The 27304-nt window shown below is 35.7% G+C and overlaps 1 protein-coding gene across 5 annotated transcripts; it reads left to right on the top strand.

Moving 5' to 3' along the window:
• hap1 (huntingtin associated protein 1) lies at positions 1–26716 on the top strand. 5 transcript variants are annotated; one of them, XM_084100445.1, is made up of 16 exons: positions 1–149; positions 7711–7998; positions 8847–9041; positions 17215–17291; positions 17408–17524; positions 18870–18961; positions 19044–19152; positions 19248–19326; positions 19418–19548; positions 19628–19702; positions 19823–20034; positions 20717–20932; positions 21033–21352; positions 22315–22509; positions 22725–22827; positions 24862–26716. In XM_084100445.1, exons 6-16 carry the CDS (start codon positions 18897–18899, stop codon positions 25241–25243), a joined length of 1887 nt encoding a protein of 628 aa, XP_083956571.1. In that variant the 5' UTR covers positions 1–149; positions 7711–7998; positions 8847–9041; positions 17215–17291; positions 17408–17524; positions 18870–18896; the 3' UTR covers positions 25244–26716. The 5 variants fall into 5 exon arrangements, with proteins under 5 accessions (XP_083956571.1, XP_083956568.1, XP_083956572.1 ...); XM_084100443.1 differs by lacking the exons at positions 1–149; positions 7711–7998; positions 8847–9041 and adding exons at positions 14023–14271; positions 23078–23127 and having other exon boundaries at positions 24862–26082; XM_084100444.1 differs by lacking the exons at positions 1–149; positions 7711–7998; positions 8847–9041; positions 24862–26716 and adding exons at positions 14023–14271; positions 23078–23127; positions 23225–23305.
• Positions 26717–27304: the final 588 nt, after the last annotated feature.

The following is a 27304-nucleotide window of genomic DNA, read 5'->3' as shown; positions in this document are numbered from 1 at the left end:
ACAGGCCAGTCGATAGAGTGAGCAGAACAAGTCAGGGCAACCTTGAGCAGGTGTAAAGGACTATTTCCAGAAAGACACAGGCTCCTGTGTGCGACCTCTCGTCTGTCTCTCCGGCTCTGCTTTCACCCAATGCAGAGATCATCTATCAGGTGCTGTAAGTAGCTCTAGACTTCTTTTATGTGTCTTACTCGCAGTTTTAGCTACAGCTGTCCGTACACCCTATTACGGGACCATCAGTTGTGCTTCAGTCTGCTGCTGTTACTGTAGATGTTCATGGGATATGTCACAGATGGACATGACATCTTTGGTTTCCTACTTTGTTAGAGAGACTATAGAAACCCTAAATTGAAAAGAGACCAGATGTGAGTGTGTTGTACTCTGGTGTTTAAGTGATATCAGTCCTGCTGTGAAATGTGATATATCTGCAGTTTGTTTACAGGCTACTTAGGCACTGTTGAGTTTTTGTGTTTCAATTATACAAGATCACGACTGTTTTTAATAACACTACAAAAAAAGACATATACACACAATACATATAATACACATATCATTACAAATACGTAATTGCCTATTTAAGGACTTTTAAATACCATATAACACATAATATATAATATATAGGCCTAGCTCTTAAGAGATTTGCATGTTGTTTTGCCACAACATTGCTCATTGTGTAATGAAGGAGGTTGGCATACATTTTTTTAAACAAATATTCAGAGGACTGTGATCTAATGATACTTCAAGTAGCATTTTAGAAATTTTGTCTTTTTTCTTAAAGGGATAGTTTCCCCCAAAATCTGTCATAACCTCATGGTGTTTCTCTTTCTTCTGCAAAACACAAAAAATGATATTTTGAAGGCTATTGATAACAAAACAGTATTGGTGCCCATTGATTTCCATTGAATGAATGAAAAACACATCTCAAAATATCTTATTTTATGTTCTACAGAAGAAAGAAAGTCATAGAGTTTTGGAATGACATGAGGGTGAGTAAATTATGACAGATTTTTTTATTTTTTTATGAACTATCACTTTGACTAGTATGATTTAGCTGAATAAATCTTTCTAGTTATGTAAATTCTTATTTCACAAACTTGCTGTTTTTTTTCAGTAATTTTGTCTCCACAAAGAATAGAAGGGGCAGGAGAGATTGACAATCCCTGACAGCTTTCCTATATGTTTTTGTAAGTTTGCTCTATCTAGAATCTTGCACTTTGGGTCATACAGGAAATGTTTTTAAAATGGTGCTTCAGTGAGTACTGAACATTGAGGTCTTTGTTCAGTGTGATTATATAAAATATATATATACATTACTGCTCAAAGGTTTGGAGTCAGTAAGTTTTGAAATTAATACTTTGTTTCAGCAGGGATGCATTAAATTGCAAACTGGTTGTAAAGACTTTTGCATTGTTACAAAATATTTCAAACAAATGCTGTTCTTTTGAACTGTCTCTTCATCAAAGAATCCGTAAAAAATTTGTTTCAACAAAATATTAAGCAGCACAAATGTTTTACATTGATAACAATAAGAAATAATTTATGAGCACCAAATCAGCATAGTAGATTTCTGAATGATCATGTGATTGAAGACGATGCTAAAAATTCAGCTTTTACATTTTAAAATATATTAAAATAGAAAATAGTTATTTTAAATTGTAATAATATTTCACAATATTACTGTTTTTAATGTATGTTTGATCAAATATGTGCAGTCTTTGTGAGCATAAGAGACGTCTTTCAAAAACATTAAAAAATCTTACTGACCCTAATCATTTAAACAGTAGTATATTATTTATTCTAGTCAGGTTAAAGATGTATTATTTGATAAAGAAGTGAGACATTGCAGTAGAAGTTACTGAAGTTACTTTATCCAGTATAGCTTCTTTTGGCCAAATGCACCGAAAACCGAAGTTATCTGGGATATTATATTTGTTTCTCTTTTGTTTTTGCTTGTAGGCAACAGTAAGGGACATTGTAGCAGATCAGATGATCACCTTTATATGCACTGATGTCATTTGATATATGAGCATAACTTGACTTGACCTCTTAATCTTAGATCCCTGCCCAGTTTATCAGCACACATCATGTTTTCTTCTTCGTGCTACTGTATGATTGTTGACATCTTCTCTCATATTCCAGGTCTCATATACAGTAACTACATCATCTTTGAGGAAAAATGTTTCCAGGAAGAACTTTAATGAGCCATAATTTGTAACTTTTCATTTGCAGAGGTCAGAAAAGTGCATCAGTCCAACACTCTTTTTTATATAATTCATGTTAATGTGTAACGCGCACCCAGTCCACTCTTTGTTCGGTATGATTTACATTGAAGTGAAAACCTGAACAAACCACCTGTCAGAGAGAAAGGGAGGGGCTAGACAGATAGAGGTGATGATGTCATACTTATGACTCAGAGCTGTGTGGAGAGTCAGTGTTCGGTTTCAAGCAAATAAACTTTACCGTGATTGTCGCCTCTCATTTTTGGATTCACATTGTCCCTGTACATATTTAATGAACTTTATTGTTGTCCTAAAGTCTCATATTAAAACAGTTTTAATTGAACCATTTTATCTGCAGAGCCCTAAAGGAACAGTTTAAAGGAAGAATTATGTCATTATTTGCTCGTGTTTTTATCTTTCCAAACCTATATTCTGCAGTGTTGGGGTACAAGTAATGCAAGTTACATAATCAGATTACTTTTTGCAAGTAGCTAGTAAAGTAATGCATTAGTTTTAAATTTATAACAAAATATCTGAGTTACTTTATTTCAAATAAGTAATGCAAGTTACTTTGTTTTCTCATTTATTGACTGGCACCTCTCCAGCCCCCATGAGAAATCGGGAGTAAGTGCATGTAAACATGATGGTTATTCTAGACTAAAGGTGAGCATGCATTTACTCATCTGACTTGCACAAAAACAGATTCAGTGTCCCTTAAAATGAATAAAAACAGTGATGTGCTATTGCTAACTTAGAATATTACGCAAACCTGCAATAATTAAACATGTTAAATTACACAAATATACTTTATGTATTTCATCTCACTTTATTAATCAATGTCTTTGCTGCTGAACTGCGACGATCCAATTCAGCCATAAGCAAAAATGACTTTAGATAAATAATATTTTTTGTTTGTTTTATTGCATAAGTAAGAGTGTTAAACTTTCTTCTCCTGCGTCCTATTCTTCTGCAATCCAGAATGGCAGCACAGCAGAAAAATGTCTTTCAGCTGCTCCTTCTACTGTACAGGCGCAAATTTGCATTTGGTTTGAAACAACAGAAGATATCAGAATTTTCGTATTTTTAAGCTAAATTGTGTAATTTTGAAACTACCAAAATATAATAATAATGCAAAACAGGTTTCCAGAACAGTGCTTATTTCAACTGCATATTGCATCATCAAAGTTGTATTTACTGTAGGCTACATTGTTTGTACTTTTATGATTTATTTGACCTTTTAAGTCTGAGAGAGTGGGTGCAGGACTGCTCGTAGGCAATGGTGATTATTTGTATAGTCGACACACATGATCAGATATAGCAGTGATAGGAGAAGCTTATCTATCACCTGTAGACAGAGTTCTTCCCTTAGATCTCTTTTAGAAACACCTGATCTTGCTGTTGAGAGCCAACATCATGACTACATGACCTCAGACTGTACAGACGTGTTTGATAAATGAATTTAGCAGTTCTTATTTAAAGATTATGAATCATCAAGCAGAAGGTAATGGATTATTCCTCATACATTATCAATTTTCTGCATCTCTGCATGATGAAAGTGTAGTTTTTGAAGGACATATGTCCTCCACAATTGTTATTTAATCTGATTTTGATTGTGCAGAGCAGACTGCCTTATTGCACTCATTTATATCTGTATCCAACCACACCTTTGTTGGTCTGAACTTTCATGGTTTATTGCCAGCTGATATCAAGTTACCTGATCTGACTGAGGCAAATTAGAGGAAAGGATTCTTGTAACTGACAGTAATTTACAGAAAATTAGCATAGGCTTCCTTGTTTTCTTGACTCTGATTGTTCTAGAGATGTGAATCTTTCTGTTCACTGATAGACTAATACTGTTTCAGCCAGGCTGGCTAATTTGTGGATATTTGACCATTTCGAGATGTTTGGCAGTGGATGATTCGCATGCTTCATGATATAGTTCTCCTTTATGTCACTTCCAAAATCTATCAATGGGCTTTTCAATTCATAAAACACATGCAGTTTTCAAATATTTGTATCTGCCTTAGCAGCTGTTGCCATCTGCATATTGCCAGATGAGTTTTGCTCTTTTCTCATGTAGTGTTCATGTACAGCTGAATAATTTTAAAGAGAATTTTTGACAAATTATTATCATTGTCAATAAATCATTATTGTCAAGGCACTAATAATACTGGCACAAGAGATGTTATTATATATTTTTTCATATGTTATTATGCAGTATATGGTACTTGATTTAATTTTTTTATTTTTTCAATGTCTTTTTTCAATGTCTGTGCCTCATTTTCTATCATTAAGTTGCATTATTTTAATACTGGCATTATATTAAGTTTCTGCCACCTCAAGATATTTTGGCATTGGTCATTTGGTCAACTAATATATTTGATCAAGGTGAGAGAGAATAGGACAATTACATTAACCTTGACAGGTTTTATCAGGGAAAACTGTTCAAATGATGATTTTCCCTTTGAACTGCATGCATATGCCTCAACTGGCTGATTCTCTTTGAGCAGTTTGTAGGAAGTTGTTTGATTTTTGCATAGCACTTATTTTGATGGAAATACATTTTGTATGGAAAGTTACAGGTAAAGTGTGTCCTGTAGCAAAGAAAAGTGGATTGAGCTAAATTTTTAAATAGTGATTATCCTTGTAATAGTTGTTTATCTCAGGACTACTTAGGGAATTATGATAATGTGTTCTTTGTGTTGTTTACAATGTGATTTATACTAGAATATTAAGAGTGAGACTGTAGGGACACATGTAAACAAACTTTGGCAATGTTGTAAGTAAACTTAATCATTGGTGTTCAGTGGAAAAGGAACACTGTATATTTGCATATAGACGTCCGTGTGTACGTGTTTGCATGACCCCTTAATTGCCCATAAAAGCCCACTGACAGATGCATCATGTGACCAAGCCGCACGTTGACAGTCCTCAGGTCTCCTAGGAAACGGTCGGTTCAGAGTACACGCTGCTTTCAGCCAAACACATGCTTTATGAACATTGAACTTGCCCCTCCCCCTAACTTAAGCCGTAATTCAAGTGTGTCCGTTCTGATAGGCTGAAAAAAGACTTTCTTTGTTCCTCCTCTCTCTGCCTCTCCCACTTTCTCTGGTTTTATCACGCTCTCTCTCTTTTGGCCTCCCTCTTTCTCTGAGAAGAGGAGAGCCCTAGAGACTATGTGAAAGGACACACGTAGGCACCTCCAGCAGGAGTTTGGTTGGCAGTGAGTCCGGTTTTGTGTACAGTCACCTTGAGGTTGTCTGTAATCTCTGGCTAAAAGTGAGAGTGACTTAAAACCTTGGTCAATATTTAAAAATCAACAACAAATATAGTGTTCAAATTTGTTTTGTAATGCAAAGTTTGTGTAGAGTGCTGAGGTGATGATGTATTTGTGTAGGCCAACCCTGGTTCCTTTGATAAAAATCCTATTGGATTTTCCATCGGATTTTGGGTTATTGCAGGAAATAAGCTCAGTTACTCTGTTTATCATTCTTACATGTTTTGTTCATGATGATGAGCTTCACAAATTAACACAACTTTTATGAATATTGAGGTCTAAATACAATTGCCAGAAGTAAAAATCTAAATGTAGACTATAAACAAACTACACCATGGTGACTTCAACATGAATCAACAACTCTTTCAGTCTTTATTTTAAAAATATTTTCTCTGAAAGTTTGAGTTAGAATAGTTTGCAAGAGTGCAATTATAACAATGAGGCTGTGAAAGTGAACTAAGAGTATTTGAGTTTACCTTTTCGGCATGATGACATTTATTGTCCCAGACAATCTGTAGCCCCATTTAGCCACTTGTTAGCAACAGGCTACAGGGGATGATGTATTTTGTGTCATAGAATAAAACGTGAAAATATCTTGAGCTTGTGTTAACCACAGACCTTATTACAAGCATTTAAGCTAAAACGCATTCAAAAAACCCATTGACTTACTAATACTAAAATGGTAAATGGTTTTGGTCTACAAAAATGCGTCATTCATTCAGCACTCTATTGAATTTACACTAAGCCCTGCCTTAAAACTTTTACTGACCAATCCTACCATAGCAACTGTAGCCATATTTTTAGACACGTTTTGCTTTTTTATTGCAAGTCTATGTGTTTGGACAGTTTTATAGAGAATTTACATAAATTATACAAAAACACTGGAAAATGGGGCATTTATAATATTGACACAAGATACCTAGAGAGCTTATAAGCGGTATTATAATTGTTCTTGTATTTCTTCTAAATCTTATTGAATACTTTAATTCAGCAAGGAGCCATTAAATTGATCAAGAGACAGTAAAGCCATTTTATAATGTTAAAAAACATTTCTATTTCAGATAAATTCTGTTCTTTTGAACTTTCTATAATATTAAAGAATCGTGGAAAAAAAATTAAGCAGCACAACAGTTTTCAAAATTTATAATAATAAGAAATGTTTATTGAGGATCAATTCAGCATATTTGAATTATTTCTGAAGGATCGTGCGACTCTGAAGACTGGAGTAATGGAGTAAAAACTGTTTTTACTGTATACAAATAATGTTGCTTTGGTAAGCATATTCAGTTTTGTGTTAAAATTTCTGGAGTCAACATTTGTTGCACTGGTTGCTTTGTGGGATACAGTATAGAGTGTGCAATGTGCACAATTTTGCAATTTTACTGTGGGTCATCTGGGTTTTCTATGCATTTAGAAAATATGCATACTGTGTATTAGTATGCATAATATATAATAAATGCATGTGTACAGCGTACAGTAGTATGTTAGAATGCTGTTCTGATTCAGTTGTAAGCACTTTTAAATGAGGCTTCTCTGTTTTCATTAATTGTTAGAAGTGTTTGTTCAGATCTAATTCATATTTTTAAATTAAATAAAAAATTATTGTATGTTAGGATAATATCCAATTTAACCATTTATGAGTACATTTTGCTAAAAATCTGTTCACTGTTCACAAATATCTCCAATTCATCCCTACATTCCTATTGGATGTCATGTAAAGCTTGTCTGATAAAACAACAGTAACAAAGAAGGCAGAGCTTAACTCTGTTGGAGGAGTGTTATTAGTTCAATCATATTTTAGCATTGTCATAAGCTCATAACATATCCTTTACTAAAATTCCTGATTACACGTGATATATTCTCACCACAGGGTAGTTGTTTCAGAATGTCATGACTCAAAAAAGCTGAATCATTTATAAGTGTGTCATGTCATTTGATATTGGATCTGATAGACATTTTCACTGGAAGATATCAAGCTGACAGTAACACGGCTGTCCTTACGTGAGGGCCTATCAAGTTTCACATCAGTAGCACAATACAATCAATGGCCTGCTTTCAATTGGTCTGCTTTCAATGGCCCTGAGCATCGTTTTCATACGCCTTTTTCATTTAACTAGATACTGACGGGGGAGTCTTTAATACACAAAAAAGCTCTTTTCTTTTAATCAGTTTGTTAATATCAGTGTACATTTCTCTCTTTCTGTCTGTCTCCACCAGGTCACATGAGGACGTGTGCTTCCACACCCATTCTCTGATCCAGAAGAGGCAGCACATTATTCTGTTGAAGGCCTCAAGCACCCATCACCCTGAACCCCAGCAGGCCTGTCACACTGTCTCACTGTTCTCCTCCTCAGCCCTCCCTGGAGCCCACAGGGCCCCTCGCCCTCCATGGAGAGCAGGGAGAGGGATGCGGGACCCTCGCCCAGGAGATCGTCCTCACTCCTGGGAACTTGAGGGAGGATCCACTGCCAGCACAAGGCTTCCATGATGTCTCAACTCTCACAGGTACAGGAAGGGGTTTTGTTGGTGTGCGATTGTTCCCAGGTTGCATCTGTTTGCTGTAGCGCCAACTAAATGCTAATGTACGTTTAGCAGATACACTACAGTTTAAAAGTTTGGGGAACAATACTTTTATTCAGCAAGGACCCATGAAATTGATCAAAAGTGATAGTAAAGGTATTTATAATGTTACAAAACATTTCTGTTTCAAACAAATGCTGTTCTTTTAAACTTTCTTTACATTAAAGAATCATGGAAAAAAAGAAAATTAAGCAGCACAACGTTTTCAATGTTGATAATGATAAGAAATCTTGAGCATCAAATCAGACAAAGGCAGGAAAAATGCCGACAAAGGCAGGAAAGGTGGTCCAAACCATAGTGACTAAGGAAGTACCTATATGTGCTGCTTTCTAATTATGGACTATTCTTAACGCTCAAGAGTGTTTGCTGTAGCTTTATAATAGCTATTAACACTCAAATATGATTTTTAAATCTTGATTGAAACATCTCAGCCATATGTCATATTTAAGCCGCTATAAGTAATGTAGACCTAATATTTTTTTGATTGACTAATAATATATAACTCTTGCTATTTTTGACTTGGAAAGACAGCACATCATGCTGGAGTTGTTTTGGCCTCTGTTGCAGCTCAGATGCTTTCATGTCCACACTGTAATTTTAATTTAATTTATCAATCTGTAGCCTATTTTTTTCATTCCATCAATTATTATAATCTTCTAAATGATGTAACGTACATTTACCTTAAATAACTAATTAGATATTTTCAGATCAACTTATTAAATGAACATTTAGAGTTGTGAAAGTAAATGGTTGTCTTTCTGTTCATCACACAGATCTGTGCTCCAGTGTGGATCTGCCAGAGGTGGAGATCGTCAGCTTGCTTACTGAAGAATTGCCCAAATACACTCTGCGGGCAGACCACGTGTATGGGTACGAGCATGACGACTGGCTGCACACACCACTGCTGCCACCAGAGGCCGCTCTTGGACTTACACATGAGCAGATCGATGAGACACTCAAGTACTTCTGTGAGTCCACACCTTTCTCCCATAATATAGCCAACTGCCAGTGCTGCTTCTAGACTTCTGGAACTGTCAGTGCGTTCATAAAAATCCCAAAATGACCCCCAACCCCTTAATCTGTTCTTTCAGAGCAGTGTCACTGTCAATAAACATACAGTTAGTTTATACAGTCAGTAATAATACTATAAAAAAAATGATAAACAATAGGATAAATAAAATAGAAAAATAATACTAATGAAATTTAACAATTTAGCCTACTACTAATAAAAGCCTATATAGAAATTAATAAAAGTAATCAAATTTAAACAAATAAATCTCTGCATAGTCTTATATTGGCTATTTTAAATTAAATATACATTTAGTTTTATTAAAGTTATTCAGTGAAGAGCAGTGAATGATTCTCTAATTTTCTTTTGTTGTTTGATTAACTTTAAATGACCCAGACAACAGGTTTATTATATTAGGCTGCTGTCACTTAAAGACCAAATGCACAGATCTAATATAATGAGTGATACGCATTTGATTAGTTTCCCATCTGTTTATGTTCACTTAAAACATAACTGGCTGTGTTTAAGTGAAAACTCTCCAAGACAGGCATTTTGACATATTTGTTGTGTGTATTTGTCATTTTATCACACATCCAAAGCCCAAAGAAGCCTATACTTTTCCGTGTTTTGCTTCATCTCGCCACCTAAGGAACAGCACTTACTTTTTTTAGTATTGCGCACGTCTGGCAGGAGACTGTATAATACGACAGTCATGTTACAGTACATGATTTGACTGATTTTGATGCTATGTACTAGAAAGGGCGTCAGCATCCCGCTTTAAAGGAAAGGAAAGGAATGCGACATCATGTTTTCATAATCATTAGAATTAAAAATCATAATTCTGGTGGTTCGGGGGCCCTACGCAACTTGCGTACTTTGGCACTGCCTACTTATTTTCCATTTCTGGTAAATCCAACCACTTTTACATTTTTTAAGAAAACTTGGGAGTGAAAAGAAAACAGGGAATAAGAGATAGTTAAATTTCAGCATCATTTACTCACCTCACCACAATTAATGATTTCAGTCATGCATTTTGGCTGTAGTGCAATGACAAATGAAGAATAGTTATTTAATTTGGGAAACAACATGTTGTCTTTATGATATCGTATACAATGATATATTAAAATGTATACCAGTACGTCAGCTTACTGTACCAATTACAGGCTCTAGTGCCACTGTTGACCCTGCCAAAGCAATACTGTAATCCCAGCCACATCCCTTCCTCTTGGAGCACAGATGCAAACGCCATCAAGAGGATTAGCTCCTTACTGCTTAAGGATAATGAGACATTCTGCTGTTCTCAGTGGCTTCTTTCTCTATGGCCTGGCAAACTGTCAGGCGCTCTGACGTTACACCAGCACTGCAGTATATCAGCTGACAGACAGGCGTTCTTTGAGATTTAATGGGATTGAAAAAAAAAAATCATTATTTTTTTTCATGGTTGTGATATACAGTACATTCATTAAATTAATTTTGTGGCATCATAAAACTATCTGTGATAGACCACACATACCTGCTGGACTCTATACACTAACATTCTAAAGTTTGGGATCAGTTTTTTTTAATTTATGAAATGAATATGTTATAAAGAAATTAATACTTTTATTTAGCAAGGACACATTCAATTGATCAAAAGTGACAGTAAAGACATTATCTTGTTACAAAAGAAACATTATGTATTGTGAAAAGAGCTAGACAAATAAAACTGCATTTAATTGAATCCATTGCTATTTCAAATAATTGGTTATTTTGAACTTTCTATTCATCCAAGTGATTGACACGATTTAAAAAAAGTGTCACAGTTTCCAACACTGATAATAATAAGAAATGTTTGTTGAGCACCAAATCAGCATATTAGAATGATTTTGTGAAGGATCATGTGACACTGAAGACTGGAGTAATGATGCTGAAAATTCAGCTTTGCATCACAGGAATAAATTACATTTTAAAATATATTAAAATAGAAACAAGTTATTTTAAATAGTATTAATATATATGTTTTTTTTTTTACTGTATTTTTGTATTTAAATGCAGCGTTGACGTGCAGAAGAGACTAAATCTTACTGACCCCAAAGTTTTGAACTGTACACTGTAAAAAAATATATGATCAACAAGTTTTACATGTTTTTACATTGCTTTAACTCATCAAAATAAGTTAAGCAATTTTTTTATTACTTTTTTAAAATAAATTATACAAGATTCAACTAATTTTATAAAGTCAGTTTAATGTAATTTAAGTTGAAATGACTTAAACATCTAAGTTGATTGTACTTAAAAAATTTAAGGCAGCATTTTTTTTTACAGTGTAGTGTTTATTTCACCGATTTAAAATGATGGAAAAGGAAACAGATTGCTCTGATGGACTTGCTGCTAATTTAGCTCTAATCCGTTTGGCATTGAAACGTGTTCTCATACCTGCCTGCAGTGCACTGATCTCTTTACGCGGGCTGTAGCCCAAACACAGCTGTTATTTCTAGCCTAATTATCTAAACACGTTCACTTCAAGCACTATTAGAGATTTAAATTTTGTTATTTATAGTGTTTCTTTTTTCACTGTATTTGCCATTTTGCTATGGTTATCATTTCACTGAAGGCAGATTAGGGATATTTATGGTACTGTAAATGATTGGCTTGGCAGAAATGAATGACCTTAGCCACGCCTGTGTTTCATTCTGAGCTAGAAAGCCATCTAGCCTCAGACAAAATGTAAAATTAGAAAATGTATTTTTGTGTTATCAAGTGTGTTTCACTAACATCTGATAAGAGGACAGTAGATTTGACTTAGGAAGTAGTTATTTATTTTTCATATTTCTTATTTCTGCCATCATCACCCTAAGCAAAATTGATTTGGTTATAGGCCTATTACTTGTCCAGTCTGGACACTGTTGCGTGTTTAATTGCACCAGACTGATTAATTATAAATGAACATGTGGTAGATATAGCACAAATAGGAATTTAGTGGTGATCTTGGTGAAGTTTCCTCACAATGTGTTGTCTTTTTGAACTCTCACTGGAAGAAAGCCCAGTGTTCTGTTGATCAGATTTTAAGTGCATCCTGCCATGTGGTGATGTGACCTACAATCCACTGACCACAATGAAAAATTGACACGGGTGTTGTTTAATATTTGATAGAGCCCTTCAGAATTTGGCTAGAAAGCAATTTTGGCCTGGATTCTTTTAGCATGTATGAAAGAGAAAGAGTAAAGGCGAAGGATATACAGTGTTGAATTCGATACCATGTTTTCACATCGCCACTGTCATTTGGCATTCAACAGTGGTTGGATGGATTGACAGCTTGAATGCTAAATGGATTGTTTTGGACTCAAACATAGACTAAAAACATTTGACTCTAAGATTCAGATGGCTGTAGTTTTAGCTGCATACACACACTCCTCCTGGAAATGCTGTGTTATTTTAATATTATTTCTATACTATTATAGTGTTTATTAAAGGAACACGCTAACTTTTTGGGACTTTAGCTTATTCACCGTATCCCCCAGAGTTAGATAAGTCCATACATACCCTTCTCATCTCCATGCGTGCCGTAACTCTGTCTGACGCACCCACCGCTAGCCTAGCTTAGCACAAAGACTGGAGGTAAACGGCTCCAGCTAGCATACTGCTCCTTTCTATAGTCACAATGTGTACAAATAACAAGGTCACATGAGACACAGTCATCTTCTAACCGTATAAATACTGGGAACTATATTTTCAGAAGGTGAAGCACTGCTACCTGGGCAGAGTGTTATTTTGTCACTTATTGGGAGCAGTATGCTAGCTGGAGCCATTTACCTCCAGTCTTTGTGCTAAGCTAGGCTAGCGGTGGGTGCGTCAGACAGAGTTACGGCACGCATGGAGATGAGAAGGGTATGTATGGACTTATCTAACTCTGGGGGATATGGTGAATAAGTCCCAAAAAATCAGCGTGTTCCTTTAATATTTTTAATTTTTATATTTAAAACTTTTATTTTTGTATTTTTATTTTTCATTTTTATGTGCTTTTTTCATTTTTTAAATTTTTACATTTTAAAATATTTCTACAGAGCTTATAGGGCTTATTGTTCACCCAAAAATGAAAATTCTGTCATCATTTGCTCACCCTCAAATCTGTATGAGTTTATTTCTTCTGCTGAATACAAAATAAGATATTTTGAAGAATGTTGGTAACCAGACAGCTGATGGACCCCATTGACTTCCATAGTATTTTTTTTTTCCTACTATGGAAGTCAATGGCTATCGTCAACTGTCTGGTTACCAACATTCTTCAAAATATCTTCTTTTGTGTTCAACAGAAGAAAGAAACTCATATAGATTTGGAACAAGTTTTCTTCAACTTTATTGTGAAGGCAACATTTCTAATTTTTGTTTAAGGTTTTTCATCTAATATTTATATTTAATTTTATTTCAGCTTTATTTCAATTACCAAAAACGTAATATTTTGAATAGTTTTTGTTTTAGTTAACAATAACAGCTCTGATGTGTCCTGTGAGTGTGGGAGTGTCCGTCTGTTGTGCTGCAGTATTATGGCATTAATCTGGAAGGTACCATATTGTGTTTGAACAGGGGGGGTGTTCCATTTGTACAATAACACAAGCTGTTTCAAATAAAATCTGCAAAAATCTCTCACAAATAAACATGATCCAGTACTCCAAGACTCCAAATGCCTGCAAAAACATGCACAAATCCTCTGGTCTTTCATGTACTCCTCTAAGTTTCCTTCAGCCGTCCTCCCCTCCTCTCAGAGTTGATGTCCTCCTGTGGCTCAGAGCAGCCAGGTGAGTCTGAGCTGCCATCAGGCATGAGCTGAAGTGACACACACTCTCAGCAGATTCAATAACAACATCAGCATGCGTACAGGTGCATTAGTGAGCAGAAAGCCTAGTGGACAGCCGTGGTGACTCGCAAGAAACACAGACGGATTGCTTAACGTGTCATAAATCAGCCTGGCACATACTGTGGAGAGAGAGAGACAGAGAGAGAGAGAGAGAGAGAGAGAGACTCGAGACAGACCGCATTGCAGAGGAGACAGAGATCATATCAAAGCATGAGTGCAGAAATTGAGGTGTGGAGCAGTTCAGGAATGGATGAGAGCGAGAGAGACAGCAGCACAAGCCATGATGAAGACGATGAAGAACCAGAGGACGAAGAGGAACCCGACACTGAGGGACTGTGCAGGGAGCTGGTACAAGGTAACAGACAAAGATAAGGAGACAAATAGTGGGAGAGAGCAGTTATTCGTACTGGATTTTTTTATGCTGTGAGGCAGGAGGAGGGAAAGAGTCTCCCCCTGTGAATCGTGAAGGTCTTTATTTGCTGAAGATGGTATTGAACAACATGCACCGCATGTCAAATAAATCCTCATTATCATCTGCAGAATAATTTGTTTGCTCTTCTCTGAAGATGTCAGTGTTGTTTCACCTCAAATATGTGGTTACAGTGTCTTTGTCCTTGTGTGATATTGTTTTTCATAATGATGGACACACAAGGAATGGAGTTTTGACCTTGTTGATATGCATCTCCAAAAATGGAATGTAGATGGACAAATTGGCTTGCAGATAAATTGTTTTATTTGTGCTAGATTAACTTTTTTTTTCTTGCACTTTAAAATGTGTGTTTTAAAGACATTTGAGGTCTCTGAAAATATATTTATTTTTATTTTTATGGTCAAGGTAATTTATCCCTTTAAAAAAAAAAGTACATACCATTTACAGAACTCTGATTTCTGTATGTAAGTCTGTGTTTTAATCATAGCAAAACATTTGAAGGATGTAGGGTCCATTGCTGTCATTTCACAAGGGCTAAATCACTTTAATCTGTCCAGTCACTTTATCCTGCCCACAGAAGCTCAGTCCAGTGTCACGAAGTACAGACTACTGTCTTACTTTCCTTAATGTTCTTAATTCTGTCATTGACGTAAATCACAGCAGGCCTGAACCCCTTCTCAGGCCAGGTGAGCAGATTTAGCAGCGGCTCCATCACTGGCCAGAGCTTGTGGAGGACTGTACGACACTAATCATTACATACGAACTGCTTTTGCTGCAGATTTTAAGTCAGACATCAAGTGATGACCAAACAGTATGAACATTTTTAGTTTAAGTTTCTAAATGTCTTGACTTCCAGTGGTTTCATGCTATTGCCATGCAAAACACATTGTGGTTTGCACAAATCATGATTTTTGCCATTCCAAGTAAGCACATATTTAATTCATTAATAATTTATTTCATTTTTCCCTTTTGTAACATTTTCAAAACTTTCATTGGATGCATATTCAAAAACAAAAGATTTGTGAAAGGTTATTAGGTCTATTTGATTTGCTTTGCAAACTCTGTATATTGAATTGTCAATTGCATGTAATTATTTGCATTTAGCTTTGTTTTTCCTGTTGTCTGCAACACTATCAGCTGCGAGCCAGAGCGGATCTTTGTTATTTGACTTGCTATCACACAATTTCTGCAGTGCTTTTCACTGTCCCTGGTGTAGAAGGTTAAAGCTTTATTAATGTGGACTCTTCTGAGCCAAGTCGTCGTTTGCAGAGCTGGGAACCGCTGCCAAGCTCTTATTTTAGCAAAGTCAAACACGTCACATTCCAGTTGAAATTTGATTACGCCTCAAGGAAAAACAAGAACCAACCAAGTGAAAATACTTGCCTTGAAGGAAAGCAGCAAAATATATTGCACTCATGGTAGTGCTTTGCACAGATTTATTACTTATAAAAGTAAGCAGTGTCCATATTTAAAAGCAGCACCCAAAAATCCTGGCTTGGATCTGTGTCCAGGGAAGTGTTTCCCAACCTTTTTTGACATGTATCCTGACAGTTCCATCAAGTATGTTTCCATCCACCTATTTGTATGTGCATTTTGGGACATTACATAAAAAACGATGCATGGATACGTCAAGATGCGCAAAATTTTAACTTGTGTGCTCAATTGAGGCAGATACATTTTTAACACATGTGCATAAACTATGATGGAAACACATTTACCTAATAAATCTCTTGATGCACAACAAAAAACTGTGTGATGTTATTGGGTAACTGGACTAACCAGTGGACCAATTTCATTGCACAGCATCTCAAATATTGGTTTGATCATTCTGAAATACCTGAAACAAAGTCTGTCATCAGATGTATTTGGTATAATGACCTCCCAGTAGCGTCTCACATGATTGTGTTCCCAAACACCATCTGAAATTAAGATAACATGACAGACGCAAGTCATTTATGATGTAGAAAAAAAGAGCTACAGTGGCTTCCTGATTGCAGCCACTTCCATTTTTATTTAAGATATTTTGTGCCAATGTCCCAGGATGAAAAGCATTTGCAAATGTTGTATGCGATATTCCAATTTTGTGCAAGTTAAATTCGCAATTTTGGATGGAAACATAGCTGTTGTGGTCCTTTTGAACTCATTTTATACTGAATATCTTTTAGTAAATATATAAACCTTGCTGGTTTACTTTCCTTTAAAAAAAAAGAAAAAAGATAAGATTGTAATATTAAATAAATATATAATATGTATATTTTAATAATAATATAATATTTGTTACATTTATATATGTATTTTTAATTTATATTATATTTGAAAATGTCATTGTGTTTTACAATAAAAATATTCTGTAATATTCTAAGTCTGTAAGATATTTTAATATTTATTTTTCATTTATATTTTATTAATTATATTATATTTTAATATTTAATACAAGAAAAATGTATATCCCTTGAAAAAGTATGCCTAGTGGGGAACCATTGGTCTGGAAAGATGTTTGTAAACGGAGGCCCGATCAGTATATTTATAAGTAGAGATGAAAACGAATCCTTGAATCCTTAATGAGGATCAGGCTAAGAGGCTCTTGTTGACTGCCTAGACTTCTCTGTTACCTGACCCATCGAGGTTGGGTCACATTGACTGTACAGTGCTGTATAATGCAGTTCTGCATAGATCACACATTTATAAGCAGTGTTTGATCCATTTGAACATCAGAGGCGTTTTCTGACACACACACTGAAGTCACATTATTCTGAAATCTATCATCTTTATTACATTGTTTCTGGTCAATTATCATGAGCCCATCAGCCAACCCTATATGTCTCTTTCTCACATTCATACTCTCTCAATATCTTTTTTCCTCTGCAGTGCTGTGTTCAGAGAGAGTTGGTCAAATCACAAAGACGTATCATGACATTGAGGCAGTTACACATCTGCTTGAGGAGGTGAGAGACACAACATGGTTTGCTTCACAGTCACAATAGTTGGTGTAAATTATACCACTGTAGTACTTCCGTGATGACATAATAAAAGTCCCGCACATGCTTGTCTTCCTCCGCAGAAAGAGCGGGATCTGGAATTGGCAGCCCGGATTGGCCAATCGCTGCTCAAGCAGAATAAAGCCCTGACTGAACGCAACAAACTACTGGACGAACAGCTGGAAATTGCCCAGGAAGAGGTTATAATTGCTAATTTTTTTAATTTATTTTTTTTACTTGTTTTAAAAGGAGTATTGCACACAAAAATTTAAGGATTTAATTAAATTTTAAGGATTTTTTATGCACCTCTTTCCGTACATATGTGTGCCAAGCATTATCAAGTGTGACTATATATATACGTTTTGCTGATCATCATCTTTTTATGAAACATTTAAAGTTTTTTAATGTTTTTTAGAACATTATTGGTCTGGCAAGAGCTGTGTTAAAAATTCTTCAAAAAATAGTTTTTGGTCAAATGAAAGAATAAATACAATCAGATTTTAAATGAAGTGAGAGTGCACAAATGCTAATAATATGTTCATTTTTGAATGAAAATACAAAATGTTCCTTTAAACAGTTGTATTAGTATTATTTTATATTATTTATTATTATATTAGTATCATATTAGTTTGTCTAAAGCAGCATTTTAATTTTCGGGACAAAACACGTTTTAAAAAACTTTTTTTTAAAATACACACTATATCAATTAGAGTTATATGTTTCTGCAGAGAAAGGTCTTAGCTATTTAACCATGTAAAGGAACAGGTTCTAAATAAAAACACATTTTTAACAAATAAACATGTTTCCCTTCAGAACTGGATTTGTGTCAACTCCGTCAGACACACTAAAAAGTATACAATTTTAATTCTTCAAATCCAACAAGAATCTAAAGTTCTGAAGTATATTGTAATAGTGTTTAGTTACTCTGATATGTAAAAAAATACAATATATAAACTTAAGTTGTGATTTCACACTATTCTGAAAACTCAGATTTCTAAATATTTGCATTTTCAAACTTTGATTTTAATTTCAATATTGTAAAAACAAATTCCTTAAATAAATAAAACATAAGAGGATGTAGATCAGATGGTCCTTTATTACAAAAACAACATAAACTGAAGGAAGAATATTTTTTTCCCCCAAAAAATTAACAAAAACATACATACATCCAACGCTGTTGACGAAGATCTGACGGTGTTGACGAAAAACTGACGGTGTTGACGAAAAATGTTTGAATGTTTTACCTCAGATTTGTGAAATGTTCACCTGTTTGTCATGATATGTTCTGACAATAAAGAGTAGTTTAAGACCACAATTAACGCTCTGTTTTCCAGAACTTTCACTTATGAGCAAAAATCTGCCTTTAAACTTGAAAGACATTTATCGTGATAATTATCGTGAGAGAGAGAGAGAGAGAGAGAGAGAGAGAGAGAGAGAGATTAAAAGCAGTGTACTTCCTAATTTAGGAATGATATAATAGATATAATGCACTTAGTGTTTTGTGGTATATGGAATTTAACGCTGATTCTGGGTCTGTTCTTACAGATTTCTCAGCTGCGTCATGAGCTCTCCATGAGAGACGATCTCCTGCACTTTTATGCCAGCACTGAAGATATAGAGCATGCCTCAGAAACACTGTGAGTCACACACACACACACACAAACACACACAATGAGTGATCAATGACTTCATTCTGATGAGTGTGTCCTCCTCCTTCAGGCTTATACGGAATGATTCGTCCACATCTCTCAGCAGCTACGTCAATTACGACTTTCTGCAACAGAAACTCAAGGGTTTGGAAGAGGAGAACTTCAAATTGCGCACAGAGGTGTGTTCTAACGCGTATTACATACATGCACAAAAAAATATCAAAGTTGTGCTACAATTAGATACATGTTTTCACACCCGTCACTCTTTTTTTAGGCTAATGAGTTAACATTTGAGACCAACAGTTACGAGGAACAAGAGCAAAGGCTTATGATGGTGTGTGTAGACGAACTCGGTGAGTAAATTACCCACAATGACCATCTCATCATTCGTTATCTCAAATAAGTTAACAGACTAAAGTTTCCTCTTCTTCCCTCTCTCACCAGCGACAGCGAATAAGCGGGCCGTATCTCTGTCAGATGAGTTGGCCCGGAAGGTGGAAGATTCACTAAGACAACAAGAGGAGATTAGTGCTCTCCTGGGACAGATTGTCGACCTGGAGCAGCGCTGCAAAGGGGTTAGACGCAACTTTCTTTCACACCATTAAGAGAATACATTTATATAAATTAATACATCAAATTTTCTTCCAAATTCAGCTCACTGCTGAGAACGAGGAGTTAACGCAACATCTGAATGCCTCCCGGGAATCCCAGGCGCAGGTTAAAACAGAGGTACAATCCTCACAATATCAATGTCACAAAGTTCATACAGCATTCTGCTGCTGTCTTTTATTGTTTTCAAGCAGTGGCTTTTGTGTCGATTTATTATGTTCTTTCTCCCTCTGGTGGCAGCTGAAGGAACTGCAGGAGAGGTACTCGGAAACTGAAGACATGCTTCATGAAGCCAGAGAGGACATTAAAAACCTGCGCAATAAGAGTCTGCCCAACAGCACTGTGCAGCGTTATAGCACCCTGGCAGCGGTCTTCCCAATGGATTCACTTGCTGCTGAGATTGAAGGAACCTTCCGGAAGGGCCTAGACAGCCCAGCGCCCACGGAGTACAAGTTAGTCACCTGATAACAAGTAACAGCTGTTCATATATTGCAAATCAGCAGTTTTGATTCGTTTTACAATAAAAAATATTTAAATATCTGTTAAACAAGACATCATTTTATAAATATAAAAAAAAAATTAAGTGTGTAGGATTTTCTGAATAATATGCAGTGTTGTTTTTTTATTGAAATTTTATTCAGTAAGGTTTTTTATTCTGCAAGGACATATTCAATTGATCAAAAGGGACAGTAAAGATATTTATAATGTTACAAAAGATTTTAATTTCAAATAAATGCTGTTCTTTTCAACTCGCTATTCAAATAGAGAATAATATATTACGGTTTAAAAATAATAATGTATAACAGAATTTTTTTTCAAAAACATTTAAAAAATCTTACCTCAAACTTTTGAACAAAAGTGCATTTTGAATTATTTTATTACATTTTATTTGTCTCAATCCACTGGTAAATTATTTGATAATTTTAGCATAAATGTTAAAAAAGGTTGCTTTATTATTATCTAAATGCTTTATTTATTATCTTAGATAAGTTTGCATCTCAAATAATATTTTTTTTTGTTTTAACGTGTAGATATTTTTTTTGGAAACGTGTTGTGTACATAATATATATAAATGTTGTAAAATAACCATGGACTGCAAGAACATGATGTGATTCTCTTGAATTTGCTGTGCAGGAATCATCCATTGCGGGTGTTTGAGACGGTGAAAGTGGCCAATCATGCGGCTCGGCTACGTTCCCAGAATCTCTCTCCCCATGTTACGGGTTCGAGCCCTGCATCATTGCGCTCTAGTCGAATCAGTACACCACGGACCAGTTATTATGAATCAGACAATGTTAGCGTCAACCTGGAGGATAAGCACTCGCCTCCAACACACACACAGGATCATGGGTTAGTGTCTGCTACAATTAGTTTCTCCTAAATGTTTAACAATAATTTACTTTTAACAATGAATCAATAAATAATGAATTCTAACTTATTTCCTGCATAGGTTGCTGGAGTTGAAGCGTTTGGGCCAGCCTGGTACGCCCGGTGGGCAGGATTTAGAGGAAGCGCTACGGTCTCTCTCAGAGCGTCAGGAGAGCCACACATCAGAGCGTCCGTTCTTCGAGGTGGAGCGAGAAAGGAAACTGCGCGCCCTGCAGAGTGGAAGCAGCGGCAGTGGCGGCGGCTCCAGCGGCTTCCTGACGCCCAATGGCAGTGTTGCATCCACAGGAACTAACTACTCTGGCACCTCCACGCATTCGTCAGGCACAGGCTCCTCCCGCTCGTACCTGCCCGAGCGGCTGCAGATAGTCAAGCCGCTGGAGGGTCAGTAGTTACGCACACAAATAATCATGAATGCTAAACATTTAGATCAACCCCAATTCAAAATACAGTCAAGTCAAGTCACCTTTATTCACAGGTATATTTATACAATACAGATTATTTCAAAGCAGCTTTACAGTGATAAACAGGAAAAATTATGCATTTTGGCTGTTGTTCAGCTGAATTTCTTCAGTTCATTGTATTTTTAAATATAAAAATAAATAAAAAACATAAAATAATGAGTAAATAATTAAATAAAAATAAAATAACACTAGATATAATCATATATATACATACATCTTTACGTTTTAGGGGAGTTGCACAATTATACAACCAAAATGGATCTTGCCATGATCACATTATGATTTATAAATCAAAAAAAGATTTATTGACTCTAACACACAGTGATGCAGGGATCCTCTGTATGATATCATTTCCAGTTTGATGTTTTTTTCCCATCATGTTTCTGCATGTTGGTTGCCCTGACATGATTTTGATTAGGTAGATGTTCAAATATTAATAAGCAGGGAAACTTATAAGCATCTTTATTAAAATACAGAGTCCTTTCCCAGTTTTTGATAAGTATGGAATTTGATTTGAGCAATTTTCAGATCTGGATAAGTATGGAAAAAAGAAAAGCGAGTATGGAAAAATATTTGTCTGACTATAAAAGATTAGGCGACTATTTCCCCTATTCAGTTTTCTAAAATATAAAATTACGAATTTCTACTAATAAATGTATAATACTAGCAGAGTGAATTAATGGCAAAAGTTGAGTGATCGTTTAGTGCCGTTATAACCATTTATGTCAAATATGTTCTGCAAAGTCTATAGAGAGATTTGTAAATTTGTCTGGAAAAGTATGGAATTTTGAAATGTGAAATGTGTAGGAATTTTTTTTTTTTTTTTTTGGGGGGACAAACAAATGAATTGACCCATTTACTTAATCTTTCCACTGTCCACAGGCTCAGTGACTCTGCACCAGTGGCAGCAGCTGGCCAAGCCCAATCTGGGGGGTATCCTGCACCCACGGCCCGGTGTCCTCACCAAAGACTTCAGAGAGCTGGACGGGGATTTTCAGCATGTCTACAGCCTCAACGACCTCGAGGAGGATGAGCCTGATCTGTCCAAATTCCCTAACCTCCTGCACGGCACTGTGGGTAAGAACCGCGTCACCTACAGCAACACATTTTCTTTTAAAAAGGGGTTAGATTTCAGTATATATGTATTTTTAAATGACCAAATGTTTTTAAATGTATTTTTATAATTTTCCTCATGCTTCAGTTCATAGCAATTCCACCGTGTTTTTACTATAGTGTTGTCTTGCATAGCTGAGTTTTAGCGTGTGTTTGCGTTTTCTCACATAAACTTGCAGTCAGTTCATCCAGACCTAGCATCCCTCAGACCTCCCCCACGCACCCGACCGCTAGCTGTCAGATCCTCCATCCCTCTGTCTTCCTCTCCTCCTTCTCCACCAGGTAAGACATGATTCACACAGTGCTTATTATAGGACTGTCACTCATCCATCAAAATTCTCCTGCTCTTGCTTTTAACGGACATTCGCATAAAACTAGACAATTGCTTAAATTCTTACATTTAAAAACAAAATGAGGCACTTGGCGGAATATTAGAAATGTCTGTGTCAGATTTCACAATCAAAAATTATTTTAGTATTTAGTATTTTCTTTTAGTATTCCTGCTTATTTTCCCTCCTTTCCTCTGTAACAGGAAACGCTGGAACCGGCTCTTTGTACAGTTATAATACCACCCTCTGTAAAGTAAGACGTGTCAGGCATGATCTTTTCGATCCCTTTACTAGGATCATCCGTGCAATTGTGAAATCCATTCACTAACTTTCTTTCTCTCTAACCTTAGGTTTCATTCATGTGCTAAAAAAACATCGTAGCATAACAGAATCATGACGTTTTGTTATTGATTCCGTCTTCTCTCCTGTTCAGATATAGGTTTAGGTATGAGTGCTGTTATGTCTCATGCATCGCACATCTGTTTTAACATAACGCTTTTCTACTAAGATCATGTTTTATTAGGAAAATGAATGTACTTATGTCATTCTCAAAAAGCGCTGAAGTTATGAAATACAGTTAAATTCTCCCATAAATGTTGGTGATATTAACATTTTGACATTACTAATCTGGACTATTTTATTTCAAGGTTTCATTTGTTAACATAAGATAACATGAACTAACAATAAAGAATACGTCTGCAGCATTTATTATTCTTTGTTAATATTAATCTCAACATTTACTGGTACATTTTTATGATCGAATGTTGTATCTGTTAACATTACTTATTGCATGGTGAACATTTTTATTAACTAACATTAACAAAGGTTAATAAATGCTGTAAAAATACGAATTTGTATTTGTGAATTTGCTCACTGTTAGTTCATATTAGTCAATGCATTAATTAATGTTAACAAATGATTCCTTATTGTAAAGTGTCACTTATTTTTTTTTTTTTTTTTTTTAAACAAGGATTGTAACGCCAGTGAAAAATTCCCATAAAAAGACAATTATACAAATCTGAATTCATTAAATCATTCCTTAAGTCATTTTCTAATAAAATACTTTACATCAATAACATTCAAAAGGACCAAGTGGAAAATAAAATACATTTAAAGGTATATTAATAATTTTCAACATCATGGGGAAATCACCTTTTGCACATTTGGAGCAACAGTATGGAGCCCCTAAAGGCACATGGTAATGGAAAAGATGGGAGAAAAAAATATATTTCAATGTGTTTGTGTTCACATGCAAAAGTTTTGCGTTGCCCTGAGAAACTTTGCGTTCGCTTGCAAAACTTTTGATTTTGTGGAAGCCTTGACAAGTATTTTACCTCCCATCTCATATATTTGTTCCTTCACCATGTCCCTTTCTTTCTCCAAACTTTCTGACTTTGAAAGTCATTTTTTAAATAAGTTTGTACCTTCAAAATACTAGTTTTTAACGTTGACATAAAAAATGGACATTCTTTTCTTAATTGTTTGCATTATTATAATTGTTTGAATTATTTTAACTCTTTGCACTTTGCTTTTTCTGTAAACTTTCACTAATGCTTCACCTGGAAAAATAATATTTATTCATTTAAATAAATTGGTAGCTAGCTAACTGTACTTTCATTTAATTGATATTCCAGATGAAGAGGACAAGGTTTTTTTTTTTCAGGCACCTGGCAAATCCTTATCATTAAGATGTCATAGGTATAGATAGAAACCCCTCTTTTTTATAAGGGGTTTCTTGAATATTTAAAATCCTTAACATGACTGAAATGTCTTTTTTTTTTGAGAATGACTTACTAATACTAGACTGTGCATGTCAAGTCTTCTTCTAAATGCTGTTGAACCTGTTAACCAACTTGTTCAAGTCTCATCTTCACATCCATTTATTCATAAGCAAAAGCACTTGTGTTCTGCCCTGTTCATTTCTGGTGTAGCTGCCTAAAGTTTCCCATGGAGCATCTGACATTGTTCTTCCTTGTTCTCTCCCCAGCCTTCGGCCCTGCAGTGCGTCCGCTTGTGGGAGCTGTGAGCATGTGAGGATGCCATCAGGCCTTCAGTGCGTCTCTGGGTCCACATCACACCTCCACCCGACCTCCTCCCTCGGCCTGCTGCAACTTGTATCCGAGCATGGCATCTCAGCCGCAGCCTATCCTCGCTCTCCTCTCGTTCACTCCCTCACCGCATCCTCAGAGGAAAGACAACGAGCCTTTCATACAAATGAAGTAAAAAGAGAAAAGGAACGGCAGAGAAACATTTTCAGCGTCAACCTTGTGGAAAAGCTCAGAAGCCTGGGCCTGTACAAAGTGGTTGCCAGAGGATTGGTGGATTATTGTCGAACAGAAAAACCAGACCCGTATAATAGTCCCCCGTGAAACGGAGCTGTTCAAGCTGTTCATCATTGAAGGTGCCATTTCGTGCATCACGCTCATTTTGGCATGCAGCTAAACTTCCCCCATTTGTTATGGGACATTACAGAAGCCATACCAGTTGAATGACATATCAAATTTGTGTGTCTGTGGTGACTTCCTTTTTAATTTATGCATCACTAGGAATTTTAATTATGAACTGCACCTCAACATATTTCATGATGAAGTCAAACACATTTTTGTATCATTGTCATAGGGTGTTTTGAACACTCTTCAGAAGAGAATAGCTGCACATTTGTCGTCTTTTGTTGAGACGTTGTCATCATCAATCTTGAAATCACAGTTTTATTGTTATGAAATTGTAGCAGCACTACAGAAAAATGCACTATGTGGCCTAATTTTTTGCTTGCTGCCAACCAAGCATCAATGTCAGTAGTGCGTTCTGTTTCCTGAGAAATACATTTGTTCACAGTAGCACTTTTCAGGGCATTGAAACCCCTTTTTCTAGGGAATGCAGGGTACATTATGTGAGGTTATGTACTGTACCTGCTGTCTAAACACTGTAAAAATGAGAAGCTGTATTTTTGTTGGTGGTCAATTTAGGGAACATTATACAGACTTGTTGAGCGAACAGAAGTGATCTTGTGCTTTATTTTCACTGTGCTTTAATGCAAGAACACCTCTTGTGATGGTACACCATACACACACATGTATGTACTGTATGTAATGTAACTTTAATGTCACGGACACGTTTTCACCCAATTGTAAAGTTTGTAATGCATATGATTGTGTATTGTCAGAATCAGGGATGCAGTAATAAAGTCAACGGTGCAGTTTTGCTTGAATTAAGTGCTCTAGAGCCATAAATAGTAAATCTACAGTCGGGTAATTATAATATAGAGTCGTCTTGGGAATTTATATCACTGGATACAAGATCACTTGGGTGCATTGTACATTTAACACAGCTTTTATTTTCCCCTCAACAACCTGTCTTTCCATCAACATCTTTCATTGTGTCCACTAGAGTCTCTCAGCCAAATGAAAAGAAACATGGTAATATATCTATATGTGGAAAGCCTTCTATGCATTTGAGATTTTCAGAGGGACATAATGCAGTGTAGTATTTACTGATCTAGTGTCTCAGACAAAATGGTTATTTAAAAAGTAATATATATATATATAAATATCTACCTGAAATACCACTCTGTACACACAATGCCTGGTCATAATTTTGTAGAATATGTATAGAGTTGTTTTTAAAAAAAGGATAATGTAAAAAAAAAAAATGTAAAGAATTATTAATTTAAACAAGGACAAAGGGTTGAGTAATAGTTGTATTTTTACATTAGAACAATGTTTAGACACTGTTTAGTCTCACAATGAATTGAAGCCCCTGAGTTCACTGTATCTAAAGTAACTTTTTGGGCACTGATATGATATTGTGTTACATGGCAATAAAGATTTCAGTGTATTTTGAAACATGTCTGCATGTTTGTATGTTCATGTGTGTGTGTGAGAACTGAACTGTTTTTCTTTTATGCTATATTAAATTCATAAATTGAAATAACCTATATTTTAATATTGTAAAGAGAGTATAAAAAGTGTCCTAAAATGGTCTGAAAACAGCATAACAAACAGTGTGAAAAATAGAGCGCTGCAGGGATGACATTTTTGTAGGCCAAAACCTGGAAGCAAGTTAGCCTTTCTGGTTCCATAGTCCCAAAGTCAATGTTGTTGTTGGGTTTTTTTTTGGTTAAATGCCTAAAATAAGGTTTGTGGTTAACACAAGCTCAGGATATGTTCGACCCACTGCTCTGCACATTTTGTATGTCTCTCTTATCTGACACACTGATTGCATCCGAAAACTTAAAAATGCTGCCTTCGGAGGACGCATTCCAAGGTAGGAAGGCATCAAGGCAGGTCCGAATTCAATGTTATCTTCACTTCCTGTCTCCTGACCTGGGGTACCTTCGATTTTTGAAGGCAGCATAGATGTATCCGTCGCTGCCTTTGATATGCCACAATCCTATGAATTCCATTCGGTGACAGTTGAGCTAGAAAAAGAAA

The sequence above is a fragment of the Abramis brama genome (genome assembly GCF_963993115.1).
Source record: "Abramis brama genome assembly, chromosome: 23".
NCBI classification, from domain to species: Eukaryota; Metazoa; Chordata; class Actinopteri; order Cypriniformes; family Leuciscidae; genus Abramis; species Abramis brama.
The sequence above is the reverse complement of the archived record's forward strand: the minus strand, read 5'-3'. Positions and strand labels throughout refer to the sequence as shown.